At 37.9% G+C, this 14969-nt stretch overlaps 1 protein-coding gene across 3 annotated transcripts in view; it reads right to left on the bottom strand.

The window, feature by feature from the left end:
- Positions 1 to 14969, bottom strand: part of GAS2L3 (growth arrest specific 2 like 3) — a 52342-nt gene that overhangs the window by 30130 nt on the left and 7243 nt on the right. Inside the window, exons 2-3 of one of the 3 annotated variants that reach the window (XM_025402475.1) lie at positions 3339 to 3459; positions 293 to 340 (exon numbers count right to left, since the gene is read on the bottom strand). In XM_025402475.1, coding sequence (XP_025258260.1) covers positions 293 to 310 — 18 coding nt within the window. In that variant the 5' untranslated portion in view covers positions 311 to 340; positions 3339 to 3459. Of the gene's footprint in view, positions 1 to 292; positions 341 to 1245; positions 1601 to 3338; positions 3460 to 14969 lie in introns of those variants that run through there. The other 2 variants (XM_025402477.1, XM_025402474.1) reach the window with 2 other exon arrangements.

Here is a 14969-nt window from a genome sequence, read left to right as displayed (position 1 = left end):
AACACAGACCTACCAACCCTAAGGTATTTTTACACTTGTTCTTAGCCAAAAGGCCAAGAAGAGATAACCCTAAGGTATTTTTGAATTTTACAAATATTCAGTATAAACAAAAGCTTAGAATTAAGTTTTTGAGAACTAAAAAGTTAAAATATAGTATTTCTGTTATTAAAATGTGATGCTTAAAAAAACTAGCACAGTAAGAACACCTTGTGATAATTTTATGTTTGCTAATTATTATAGTTCAATTATATTAATCTCATAATTTAAATATTTTTCCAAGAAAAAAACTTACTTGAATTGCAGGCTGCATAGTCACCTATGTTGAAATGAAATTTCTTTTCTGAAAAAAAGAACAAAATATTAACATACAGTTAACAGTGGCAGTTTTGCTACTCCCCCAAACCCCCAAATTACAAGATTTAGGAATGTGTTTACTCGACTGCAAATACAAAACTTTCTCTTCTAGTTAGAATAGTCTGACTATAAGCAAATTCGTATCACTCCTTGCTTTTTACTTCATAAAGGACTACTCATTTGAAAAAGGAAAACCTGAAACAGACTTTAATATAATATGTATTTTTTTCTGGCATTAGCATCAAAGTAATTCTTGAACCATCTGGACAGTTTTGAAAAAAAAATCAACAACAAAACTTAGCTCATATAAAAATCTCCCAGAATTTTATTTTCCCCTGTGAACATAATGTAAATATAAATGTTACAACAACTGATATTGAAATTGTCCTTTATCTGATTGTCATCAAAATCCTAACAGGTCATATGGACTTTGCATAAATTCACAAACTTGACTATAAGCTTATTCTGCTAATAAAGATAAACATCAATTTTAACTGTGAACGAAAATGCTCAATGCCTCCCCATAATAATTTTCCAAAGACAAAAAAGAAACAGCAATTTTAGCTCCAAAGTAGTATTCTTGAAATCTACATGGAAAAAAATACTTTAATTCATTGAATTAGGTAAATACAATTCTTTCCTATATTTTCAAAGGGATAAAAGTGAAGAGTTTAAAAACATTCAACAGTATAGACTATAAAAACCTAGGATTTTTTATTGCTCATAGCAGCATAATAAGCTAGTCTATTTTTGTTACAAACCACCTTTAAAATATTTTAAGAAAAAATATACAATAATTACAAAGCTAATGCTATTACTTTCCAAGAAAAAGTTATTTTTTCCTCTAAGTTATATCAAACATACCTCATGCACAGTGTCAACTATACATACCACTTTCCTTTCAGGAACATTCTTCTAGTACCAGAGTTGAACCTGAGCTAAACCATACTGAAAAGCCTAACATTATAATACATTTTCTTTGCAGGAAGGCAAAAGACAACAGAATGTCCTTTTTGATGTCATTTTCCCTTCTCTCCACCACAGCAAAAGGCCAAAGTACAAGTGAGCATTCCTAATGATCTTGTTATGCTTCCCACGAGCTAATTCAGTGGGGAATACATTTTCCTTTAGCATAAATAATCCTTTGTCCGCAACAAAGATCCACTTCTCGGAAGTAAGAAGCTTCCAAGACCATTTTTTAAAAATGCAGCAAAGAAGCTGCTCCTATTAAAATGGAGTTCCACATAATCAGACAAGAGCTTTAACAGTTGGAGCTGCCAGCCCAAAACAAAAGAAAGCCTAAATTATAAGGCGTGTGCAAATCAAGAACAGTGACACATTCACAAAGAAGCTATCACAAGAATGTTTAGTCGTTGCACTTTTTATGGAAAATTCAACAAAATTAGTTTTATGAAAGAAATAAAGAATTTATGCACAATATTTGGTCACTTGAACTTTAGCAAGAGTCTTCACATACATTTTTAAAATCATTTTTCTTGCATAACAGAAAAAAATACTTTTAAGATGACAAAAATATAACCATCTGGATTAACTTTAAAAAAGAAATTCTTTAATAAAATAGTATGCAGACAAGTTATTATGTATTTTCATACATGAACATGTGCTTTTCATTGATGAGATTTTATCAGTCAATCATCAATTAAGTAATGAGTACTCACTATGTAACAGATACTAAAAACCAGCCTTTGGTATTTTCTAGTCATTCACTATCATCTTTCCAAGGTATTTTTGTGTCTCAGGCATTTATTCCCAAGAGTAGCTTCTTAGCCCCAGTCCCCGATCTGTACCACAATCACAATTCTTGCTTCTCCTTCATTTTATTACCTATTTTCCTCTTTTCTATCATTCCCTAAAAATCTGTTTCATATAAATCAATTACACTGAACCAGTAACACTTCATTGTGCATCTTAATGAGCAACATATTGTCCTTATTTTTTGTTTTTGTCTTTTTGCCTTTTTGAAGAAGTCTATTTCAATTCTTTGCCAACTTAAGGAAGCCTTTTCCCTTAGATTTGGCGAGTGTGAAGGAAGACCTCTCATGTAACCAAGTCTAAACTACACTCTAAACCTGTTGGGAATCTTTCACAAGACACTCTTATGCATAGATCATACAAAGTTAGGAATACTATACTTAACTTTTAAAATCCGAGGAAAATGTTGGAAACACAGAATGTGCTCATCCATCTGAAATTTGATCAGAATTTGAGCCTAACCCACTCATCTTTAAATATTTTTTAAAAGTCATGAGGTACTCAAGATTATTTGTATTAAGGCTCTTCATTCTAATTTGACTTCAGATCATAATGGGATTAAAAACACCAACTACTGAACCGATCTTTCATCCCAAAGATATAGGCTCTGAAACTTATATATTTTCAATCTTTTCTCACGGTATACGGTATGATGGGGAGAATTCAAAGTGTCATGGCTCCAATCTGTTACAAATCTGAAGTCAACCAGGAAGAGTAGCAAACAAAAAAAAAGCAAAGAAATAAGGTAAGTTTCTTCAGGAAAAAGAATAACATTAATTGCCATTGTGCCACATATCCATTCAGCACTCAGCCACCAGTTTATCGCCAAGATACACAAGCTGCAAGGGTAGGATCAAGTTGATATCGCAGTTACCACCGAGGAAGAGAGAGGAAAATGACCCTGGGGAGGATGCACAAGGGCCTTTCAACTGTACCAGTAAGATTTTATTTCAAGATAAGTGGTAAGAACAAAGATGTTATTATACTAGTCTGTATGCCTTTCTGTATGTCAAAATATTTCATCCTTTTCTAATGCTTCATTTAGAAAAATAGTTGAAGAATACATCCTTTCTGATTTACTCAGAAAAAAGTTTCTCAGCTTTAAAATTCTGAGTTAAATGTTTCCTAACTGCCTAATAAAGAAAATAGAAATACTATATCTATACCAATCATATTTCATGTATTTCTTAATGCGTACTAAAATAACTCACCATAAAGACAGCAATGGGGTAGCAGAAGGTATTGAAGACATCTGATTTGAATTCCAGCTCCAGAAAATACTGGCTATATGACTTTGGAGTAGTTAACTTCTCTGAGCCTCAGTGTTCTGATCTGTAAAATGAGATATGACCATTTCCTTCTTATGGCTGCTGTAAAAATTAAATGAGATGATACCTATAAAGTACCAGATACATAGTTAGCATTTAACAAATGAATTACAAATATGGTGATGAGACATAATTGTAATTCATTTGATATAATTTATCTAATTAAAAAGAGATAAGAAAACAAAGCTAGTAATACTCAGATTATCTTTAAGCATAATTTGGAAAGCTTCTTTTACTAACACAAAAATAAATATAGTTATAAATGTGAGTAAAAGCTTTAAAATAAACACATCATAATTGACAGGATACTCAGATAAAAATTTGCGATTGACAACTCACTTTGCTAGAATAAATATTTAGGAATTTATTTAACATAGACCCTTCATTCCCTTCAACCTGTCTCCTCAATGTCCTCTCTATCAGTTATACTTATTTCTGGGGCTATTTAACTGTTTGCACTATAATCTTTTTTCATGTGGTATACACTCATTTATTTATTCACGTCCTTTACTGAACTAGACATCACAGGCAAGAGACACAGTGATGAACGTAAAAGACGTGTTACTGCCCTTGTGGAGCTAATACACCAGTTGAGAAGACTGAAAATAGCAAACACCTAAATGAATACATAATTTTTTTACTTTTATTTTTTATTTTTCTACAAGTTATTGGGGTACAGGTGGTATTTGGTCACATGAGTAAGTTCTTTAGTGGTGATTTGTGAGATTTTGGTGCATCCATTACCCGAGCAGTATACACTGCACCATATATATTTGTGGTCTTCTATCCCTCGCCCCCCCCCCACTTTTCCCCCCAAGTCCCCAAAGTCCATCGCATCATTCTTATGCATTTGTGTCCTCATAGCATAGCTCCCACATATCAGTGAGAACACACAATGTCTGGTTTTCCATTCGTGAGTTACTTCACTTAGAATAATAGTCTTCAATCTCATCCAGGTCACTGCAAATGCTGTTAATTCATTCCTTTTTATGTCTGCATAGTATTCTATGATAGATATATTATATATATGAGGGGGAGCACACGCAGTTTCTTTACTCATTGATTGATGGGTATTTGGGGTGTTTCCATGATTTTGCAATTGTGAATCGTGCTGCTATAAACATGCGTGTGCAAGTATCTTTTTCGACTAATGACTTCTTTTCCTCTGGGACTGCTGGATCAAAAGGTAGTTCTACTTTTAGTTCTTTAAGGAATCTCCACACTGTTTGCCATAGCATCTGTACTAGTTTACATTCCCACGAGCAGTGTAGAAGTGTTCCTTGTTCACTGCATCCATGCCAACATCTACTGTTTTTTGATTTTTCGATTATGGCCATTCTTGCAGGAGTGGGGTGGTATTGCATTGTGGTTTTGATGATTTTCATTTCCCTGATCATTAGTGATGTTGAGCATTTTTTATTTTTGTTGGCCATTTTTTATCTTCTTTTGAGAACTGTCTATTCATGTCCTTAGCCCACTTTTTGATGGGATTGTTTTTCTTACTGATTTGAGTTCATTGTAGATTCTGGATATTAGTCCTTTGTCAGATGTACACATTATGAAAATTTTCTCTCACTCTGTGGGTTGTTTGTTTACTCTGCTGACTGTTCCTTTTGCCATGCAAACTAAAAGCTCCTTAGTTTAATTAGGTTCCAGCTATTTATCTTTGTTTTATTGCATTTGCTTTTGGGTTCCTGTTCATTAAATCCTTGCCTAAGCCCATGTCTAGAAGGGTTTTTCCAATGTTATCTTCTAGAATTTTTATAGTTTCAGGTCTTAGGTTTAAATCCTTAATCCATCTGGAGCTGATTTTTGTATAAGGTGAGAGATGAGAATCCTACATGTGGCTAGTCAATTGTCCCAGCACCATTTGTTGAAAAGGGTGTCCTTTCCCCCACTTCATGTTTTTCTTTGCTTTGTCAAAGATCATTTGGCTGGAAGTATTTGGGTTTATTTCTGGGTTCTCTATTCTGTCCCATTACCTATGTGCCTATTTTTGTAGCTGTACCATGCTGTTTTGGTGACTATGGCCTCATAGTATAGTTTGAAATCAGGTAGTGTGATGCCTCCACATTTGTTTTGTTTTTTGTTTTGTTTTGTTTTTTTTGCTTACTCTTGCTTTGGCTATGCGGGCTCTTTTTTGGTTCCAAATGAATTTTAGAATTATTTTTTCTAGGCCAGGTGTGGTGGCTCCTGCCTGTATAATCCCTGCACTTTGGGAGGCCGAGGCAGACGGATCACAAGGTCAGGAGATCGAGACCATCCTGGCTAACACAGTGAAACCCCGTCTCTACCAAAAATACAAAAAACTAGCCAGGTGTGGTTGCAGGCGCCTGTAGTCCCAGCTACTCGGGAGGCTGAGGCAGGAGAATGGCATAAACCCAGGAGGCGGAGCTTGCAGTGAGCCGAGATCACACCACTGCACTCCAGCCTGGATGACAAAGCAAGACTCCATCTCAAAAAAAAAAGAACTGTTTTTTCTAATTCTGTGAAGAATGATGGTGGTATTTCAATGGGGAATTTGTAGATTGCTTTTAGCAGTATGGTCATTTTCACAATATTGAGTCTACCCTACCCATCCATGAGCATGGGATTTATTTCCATTTGTTCGTGTTGTCTATGATTTGTTTCAACAGTGTTTTGTAGTTTTCCTTGTAGAAGTCCTTGACTCCTTGGTTAGGTATATTCTTTTTTTTTTTTTTTCCAGCTATTATAAAAGGGGTTGAGTTCTTGATTTTATTATCTGCTTGGTTGCTGCTGGTGTATAGAAAAGCTACTGATTTGTGTACATTAAGCTTGTATCCAGAAACCTTGCTGAATTTTTTTAATGTTGTGGGAAGTCAGGGACCCCAAATGGAGGGACCGGCTGGAGCCGTGGCAGAGGAACATAAATCGTGAATATTTCATGTTAATATGGACATTTATCAGTTCCCAAATAATACTTTTATAATTCCTTATGCCTGTCTTTACTTTAATCTCTTAATCCTGTTAAGTTCGTAAGCTGAGGATGTACATCACCTCAGGACCACTGTGATAATTGTGTTAACTGTACAAATAGATTGTAAAACGTGTGTTTGAACAATATGAAATCAGTGCACCTTGAAAAAGAACAGAATAACGGCGATTTTTATGGAACAAGGGAAGACAACCATAAGGTCTAACTGCCCATGGGGTCGGGCAAAAACAGTCATATTTTTCTTCTTGCAGAGAGCCTATAAACAGATGTGGAAGTAGGAAAGATATCGCTAAATTATTTTCCTAGCAAGGAATATTAATATTAATACCCTGGAAAACGAATGCGCTCCAATGGAGAGGTCTATAAATGGCTGCTCTGGGAATGTCTGTCTTACGCGCTTGAGATAAGGACTGAGATATGCCCTGGTCTCCTGCAGAACCCTCAGGCTTACTAGGGTGGGGAAAAACTCCGCCCTGGTAAATTTGTGGTCAGACCGGTTCTCTGCTCTCGAACCCTGTTTTCTGTTGTTTAAGATGTTTATCAAGACAATACGTGCACCACTGAACATAGACCCTTATCAGTAGTTCTGCTTTTCCCCTTTGTCCTGTTCCCTCAGAAGCATGTGATCTTTCTTAGACCCTTATTAGTAGTTCTGCTTTTTGCCCTTGAAGCATGTGATCTTTGTACCTACTCCCTGTTCTTATACTCCCTCCCCTTTTGAAACCCTTAATAAAAACTTGCTGATCTGAGACTCAGGCGGGCATCATGGTCCTACCGATAAGTGATGTCACGCCCGGCGGCCCAGCTGTAAAATTCTTCTCTTTGTACTCTCTTTACTTCTCAGCCGGCCAACACTTATGTAAAATAGAAAGCATCTACCTTGAAATATTGGGGTGGGCGGGTTCCCCCAATATTTTATCTGTTCTAGGAGCTTTCTGGAGGAATCCTTAGGGTTTTCAAGGTAAACAATCATATCAGCAATCAGTAACAGTCTGACTTCCTCTTTACTGATTTGAATGCTCTTTATTTCTTTTTTTTTTTTGAGATGGAGCCTTGCTCTGTTGCCCAGGCTGGAGTGCAGTGGTGCGATCTCAGCTCACTGCAAGCTCCGCCTCCTGGGTTCCAGCCATTCTCCTGCCTCAGCCTCCCGAGAAGCTGGGACTACAGGTGCCCGCCACCACACCCGGCTAGTTTTTTGTATTTTTAGTAGAGACGGGTTTTCACCATGTTAGCCAGGATGGTCTTGATCTCCTGACCTCATGATCCACCGGCCTTGGCCTCCCAAAATGCTGGGATTACAGGCATGAGCCACCATGCTCAGCCTGGATGCCCTTTATTTCTTTCTCTTGTCTCATTACTCTGGATAGGACTTCCAGTGCTAAGTTGAAGAGAAGTGGTCAGAGTGGGCATCCTTGTTTTGTTCTAGTTCTCACAGGAAATGCTTTCAACTTTTCCCCATTCAGCATCACATTGGATGTGCGTTTGTCATAGATGGCTTTTATTATATTAAGGTATGCCCCTTGTATGAAGATTTTGCTGAGAGTTTTAATCATAAAGGGATGCTGGATTTTGCCTAATGCTTTTTCTCCTTCATCTACTGAAATGGTCATGTGATTTTTGCTTTTAATTCTGTTTATGTGTTGTATCACATTTACTGACTTGCATATGTTAAACCATCCCTGTGTCCCTGGTATGAAACCCACTTGGATCATGGTGGTTTATCTTTTTGATATGTTGTTGGATTCAGTTAGCTAGTATTTTGTCAAGGATTTTAGTGTCTATGTTTGTCAAGGATATCGGTCTGTAGTTTTCTTTTTTGGTTGTGTCCTTTCCTGGATTTGGTATTAGGGTGATGCTGGCTTCATAGAATGAGTTGGGAAGGGTTCCTTCCTTCTCTATCTTGTGGAATTCTGTCAAAAGGATTGGTACCAATTCTTCTTTGAATGTCTGGTAGAGTTCTGCTGTGAATCCATCCAGACCTGGACTTCTTTTTTGTTGGTAATTTCTTAATTACCATTTAAATCTCACTGTTACTGGTCTGTTCAGGGTATCTAATTCTTTCTGTTTTAAGCTAGGAGGATTGTATTTTTCCAGTAATGTATCCATCTCTTCTAGGTTTTCTAGTTTATGTGCATAAGTGTTCACAGTAGCCTTGAATGATCTTTTGTACTTCAGTGTTGCCAGTTGTAATATCTCCTGTTTTGTTTCTTAGTGAGGTTATTTGGATTTTTTCTCTTTTCTTGATTAATCTTGCTAATGGTCTATCAATTTTATTTATTTATCTTTTCAAAGAACCAGCTTTTTGTTTCATTCATCTTTTGTAATTTTTTGTTTCAATTTCATTTGGTTCTGCTACGATCTTGGTTATTTTCTTTCTTCTGCTGGGTTTGGGTTTGGTTTGTTCTTGTTTCTCTAGTTCCTTGAGGTGTGACCTTAGAGTATTAGCTTGTGCTCTTTCAGTCTTTTTGATATACACATTTAGGGCTATGAATTTTCCTCTTAGCACCACCTTTGCTGTATCCCATGGTTTTGATAGGTTGTGTCACTACTGTTGTTCAGTTCAAATAACATTTAAATTTCCATCTTGATTCGTTTTTGACCCAATGCTCATTCAGGAGCAGGCTATTGAGTTTCCATGTGTTTACATAGTTTTGAAGGTTCCTTTTGGAGTTGATTTCTAGTTTTATTCCACTGTGGTCTGACAGAGTGCTTGATATAATTTCAATTTTCTTAAATTTATTGAGGCTCGTTTTATGCCCTACTATATGGTTTATCTTGGAGAAAGCTCCATGCACTGTTGAACAGAATGTGTATTCTGTCTGCTGTTGTTGGATGAAATGTTCTGTATATATTTGTTAAGTCCATTTGTCCCAAGGTATACTTTAAATCCATTGTTTCTTGGTTGATTTTCTGTCTTGATGACCTGTCTAGTGCTGTCAGTGGTTTATTGAAGTCCCTCACTAGGTATTATCCTAAATGCAATGGAAGTCACGAATGAATTTTAACTAAGAGAGTAGTGACATGATCTAATTCACAGTTTTAAAAGAAATCTGAAGAAGAGAGAGAAATAGCGGAGTGAAACAGTGACGTGTTTAACAGAGAAAAGGGGAGAAAAGTGGATGAAGATGTAGGAAAAAGAACTAGGGGAAACAGTGAGAAAAGGAGAAACAAGTAGGGATAGAAAAGGTGAGAGCCAAAGAAACACTGTATAAGAAATGAGATGGGAGAGTAGTGTGGAAGAGGGAAGAGTCCACTGCAGTAGTTCAGTGACAAACAATGGTGACCGAGTTAGAATCTAACAGTCTCCACTGGAAAGAAGGAGATGAATCTGACATATATTTGGAGTTAGGAACAAACGGATTTGGCAGTTGTCAGAGATGATGTGATAAAGGAGAGGAACGTAACAGCAAAGTGTCAAGAACAACTCCTAAGTTTCAGGTTTAGGGAATTTGATCAGAGACAGAGGCAGCATTTACTGAGATGAGGGTGAAGTGAAGCAGGACACACAGCATACATGGGTCAAGAGTGCTGTGTTGGCTGGGTGCAGTGGCTCATGCCTGTAATCCCAGCACTTTGGGAGGCTGAGATGGGTGGATCATGAGGTCAGGAGTTCAAGACCAACCTGGCCAACACGGTGAAACCCCATCTCTACTAAAAATACAAAAATTAGCCAGGCGTGGTGGTGGGCACCTGCAATCCCAGCTACTTGGGAGGCTGAGGTAGGAGAATTGCTTGAACCCAGGAGGTGGAGACTGCAGTGAGCCAAGATTGCTCCACTGGACTCCAACCTGGGTGACAGAGCAAGACTCAAGACTCCATCTTGGGGGGCAAAAAAAAAAAGAGTGCTATGTTTTGGTTATGTTTGTTTCAGGAAGGCTTTAAAAACATTCAAGTAGCGCCAGGCGCAGTGGCTCACACCTGTAATCCCAGCACTTTGGGAGGCCGAATCAGGCGGATCACAAGCTCAGGAGATCGAGACCATCCTGTCTAACACAGTGAAACCCCATCTCTACTAAAAATACCCAAAAAAATTAGGCAGGCATGGTGGCAGGTGCCTGTAGTCCCAGCCACTTGGGAGGCTGAGGCAGGAGAATGGCGTGAACCCAGGAGGCGGAGCTTGCAGTGAGCCAAGATTGCGCCACTGCATTCCAGCCCGGGCGACAGAGGGAGACTCCCTCTCAAAAAAAAAAAAAAAAAAAAAGAAAGGAAACAAAAAACCATTCAAGTAGGGGCCAGGCACAGTGGCTTACACCTGTAATCCCAGCACTTTGGGAGGTCAAGGCAGGCAGATCACCAAGTCAAGAAATCAAGACCATCCTGGCCAACATGATGAAACCCTGTCTCTACTAAAAATACAAAATTTAGCTGGGCGTGGCTGCGGCACCCGTAGTCCCAGCTCCTCGGGAGGCTGAGGCAGAAGAATTGCTTGAACCTGGGAGGCAGAAGTTGCAGTGAGCCGAGATTATACCACTGCAATCCAGCCTGGGTGACACAATGAGACTCTGTCTAAAAAAAAAAGACATTCAAGTAGGAATGTCGGGTAGGCAGTTGGAAATATGAATCTAGAACTAAGAAAAAAATTCAGGAGGAGATAAAAATTGTCAGCAAGTACTTGGGAGTTAAAGCCATTGGAAAGAATGAAATCATCTGAGGGACATGGAGAAGGAAATGACAAGGGACTAAGAACAAGACCTGTGAAAATCCAACATTTACACTTCGAAGGAGTCGGCAAAGGAGACAGAGAATAAACAGTTGGGAGAACTGCTTCATGATCTTAACTAATCTAGGCTTTATAACTTTTTTGATTCATCTCTTTCTAGTAGCCCTTCCTGATTGGCCTGAATTAATTCTGATTATATCTTTAGCCCTTGAATTCACATTTCTCCCTATTACTTGCCTATGTGGTGCTTTTTACTATTTTGAGCTATTCCTGTATACTGCTTAGCCAAGCGTAAGTTTTCCTGGTTTGCTATTGGAAATAGTGTTGATAGAAGTATTCAAGCCTGGAGTTTAGGAAACATTTCTGGAGTTTAGGAAACATTTCTCCTACAAAAGTAGGAAAAATGTGAAAAATGTGAATATCCCTAGAAAAACTGATTGTTTCCCTTCTCCACAATGTTTCTGCTATAGATGAAATGTGACAGTAAAGTTTAGAAGCAGCCACATAGTGAATGGCATCTGCTGGGGACCTTTTTGATATCATTTATTATTTCTTAGTATTATTTATATGACCTGAATTGATACATAATTTTGCCTCTCACCCAACATGTTCCAGGTAAAATACGTACAGTGATTATGGTCAAGGTACCAGCAGGTCAAGTGAGCTGCCTGATATACCAGAGGAATTACTAGGAAAAAAAAATGACAGCTGGGCGCGGTGGCTTACGCCTGTAATCCCAGCACTTTGAGAGGCCAAGGCAGGTGGATCATGAGATCAGGAGATCAAGACCATCCTGGCTAACACAGTAAAGCCCCATCTCTGCTAAAAATACAAAAAAAAAATTAGTCGGCATGGTGGCAAACACCTGTAGTTCCAGCTACTAGGGAGGCTGAGATAGGAGAATCGCTTGAACCCAGGAGGCAGAGGTTGCAGTGAGCCGAGGTCGCGCCAGCCTGGGTGACAGAGTGAGACTCTGTTTCAAATAAATAAATAAATAAATAAATGACTAAGGTTGCCGTGTAGGCAGAGGTTCCAAGTTAACAGGACAACAGCTCTGCCAAGGGGCAAGGATTCTGATAAATAAGCTACTCAGGAATTCATACAACCGCCCCAGTGGACATAAACATTTTTACATCTTAAATAAACTCCATGTGTGGTAGACAGAATAATGGCTCTCAAAGTTATCTATATTCTAATCCTCAGAACCTGTGAATATGTGACCTTACAAGGCAAATGGGGCCTTTTAGATTAATTAAGAATCTTGAGATGGGAGATTTTCCTGGTGGACCCACTGCAGTCCAGTAGTTCCTGTAAGAGGGATGCAGAGCTGCTCTGCCTATGGAGTAGTCATTCTTTATTCCTTTACTTTCTTAATAAATTTTCTTTTGCTTTCCTCTATGGACTTGTCCTAAATTCTTTCTTGCATGAGATCCAAGAACCCTCTCTTGGGGGTAAAGAAAAACAAGAGGGATGCACAAAGGTCAGACTCACTGAAGGTGATGTGAGGCCAGCTGCAGAGAGATAGGAAGAGAAGTCATGATGGAAGAGCATCAGAGAGAGATCTGAGGTGCTACGCTACAGGCTGTGAAGATGGAGGAGGGAGCCAAGGAATATGCAGGTGTCAGTGGAAACTGGGAAAGGAACTCTCCCTTGGAGGCTTCAAACCCAGCACAACCCTGTCAGCACCTTTTAGTGCTGAAAGACCCTGAGTTCTGACTGCTAAACCATAAGATAATGAATTTGTGTTGTCTTAAACCACTAAATTTGTAGTAATTTGTTATAGCCGTAACTAGAAGCTGATACACATCTGTTTTTTGTTTTTTGGTTTTTTTGTTTTTTTTTTTTTGGTCATTCTGGTCTTTATTTTTGGACATGTAGCATGTTTTAACAAATTAGTTTGTCATGGGCAACCTTTGAAACATCAAAAGAAATATATTTTTCATAAATTCCTTGTCAGTGTAAATTAACTTTCAAATCAATGTAAGTAGCAGGGTAGAACAATGTGTTTCCAAATACTGACCAGTGTAACACTGAGTTACAATTAAGGTATCTGTCAGGCCTCGGAGCCCAAACTAAGCCATCACATATCCCCTGTGACCTGCACTTATACATCCAGATGGCCTGAAGCAACTGAAGAACCACAAAAGAAGTGAAAATAGTCAGTTCCTGCCTTAACTGATGACATTTCACCATTGTGATTTGTTCCTGCCCCACCCTAACTGATCAATTGACCTTGTGACATTCCTTCTGGACAATGAGTCTCAGAAGTTCCCCACCGAGCACCTTGTAACCCCCGCCCCTGCCCACAAGGGAAAAACTGCCCTTGACTGTAATTTTCCACTACCTACCCAAATCCGACAAAACTGCCCCACCCTTATCTCCTTTTGCTGACTCCTTTTTCAGACTCAGTCAGCCTGCACCCAATGATTAAAAAGGTTTACTGCTTACACAAAGCCTGTTTGGTGGTCTCTTCACATGGACACGTGTGACAGTATCTAGGAAAGTTGAAAATTAAGATTTATGTAAAACAAATTTACTTCCATTTATTTTCTTATAAAAAAAGATTTTAATTTGCAAGTTATATATTTTACATGCAAAGGCAGCTAACTTTAAATCTCATTTCCATCTCAAATAAATGACAATTTAAGAATTAAATGACAATTTTTAAAAATTAAGCAAAAAATAAGGAAAAAACGGTGGTGTGCCTTTAAAACCTGTTGAGTAGAATAAATAAAAACCAAATGTTATAGTTTCTCACTTTACCATGAATATTAGGAGTGTTATTTCATGTTTATATGTGAGTTCCTATGCATAAAAATCTCAGTAAGACTGAATGATTTAGATCAGTCTATTTTTCTCCAACAAAAGAACTCCTTAACTTCTAGATATTAAAAACTGCATTCTTGCTTTTGCATTTTACTGCAAACAAAACACAAATATATTTCATTTTATATCAGTACAACCAGTTAATAGACATGTTACTTTTTAAAAAATAGTAAGTTTTGTGAATTTTGTCATTTTTTAAAATCCTACACAGAACCACAATACTGACGGAATCTATCTAGTGCACCCACAAGTGCCTCCTTGTTTTGATTTCACAGTCCTTTTCTCACAAAAACCTTAAAAGTTCAAAGAATAATACACACCATGTGGACAGTCTGGGGTTAAAAAACCCATGGCTCTGGGCAACAACAATTACAGTTAATAATATCCACCCACAAACACTGTGTTCTTAAAACTTTCAGACTTGGTTTGCTGTAAATAAAACATTATAAAATAAAGTCTTTTGCACACTGACAACACTTATCAGACATCAGCAAGGCCACAGCAAAGGAGAGTGACTTACATTAAAAGGACAGGGTAGCAGCTGGTTTTGGGATGGCACACCACATACATTCTGCTCAGAAAACACGAAGGCTTTTACAGAAAACTTAATTATGGAGGGTTTCTCTGCACTATCAACAGTGATATCAGTCCCTAGTATTTAAAAAGCAAAAAATATCTTCATAAACACAACTGAAGATGAAGGCTCTACCTAGAAGAATGCATAGAACAGAACCAAAGAAGTACTAGTGGTGTGTCGGTGATTTTTTTCCTGGCATTAACTGGCATGAGCATTTTTGGCATGTTGGATATTTATCTTATATCAACCATAACTAGGATGAAGTAAGCCATTTGAATGATGAAGAGTGAATGCGCTTCTGGTCCTTAACGGCAGGAAGCATCTAGTTCAACATTCCACACACAGCAGGTGCTCAAAATGTGCTGGTAACTGATGGTATCTTACTCAAGGAATCTGTTAATTATATGTTAACAACTACTGAGTGAACCTAATAAATGTTTAAAGGCATGACTCAGATTTCTAATAAATGTATATAAACATGACTTAACATAGTTC

The sequence above is a fragment of the Theropithecus gelada genome, chromosome 11, assembly GCF_003255815.1.
Source record: "Theropithecus gelada isolate Dixy chromosome 11, Tgel_1.0, whole genome shotgun sequence".
Classification (NCBI taxonomy): domain Eukaryota; kingdom Metazoa; phylum Chordata; class Mammalia; order Primates; family Cercopithecidae; genus Theropithecus; species Theropithecus gelada.
This window is presented reverse-complemented; position numbering and strand designations above follow the sequence as displayed.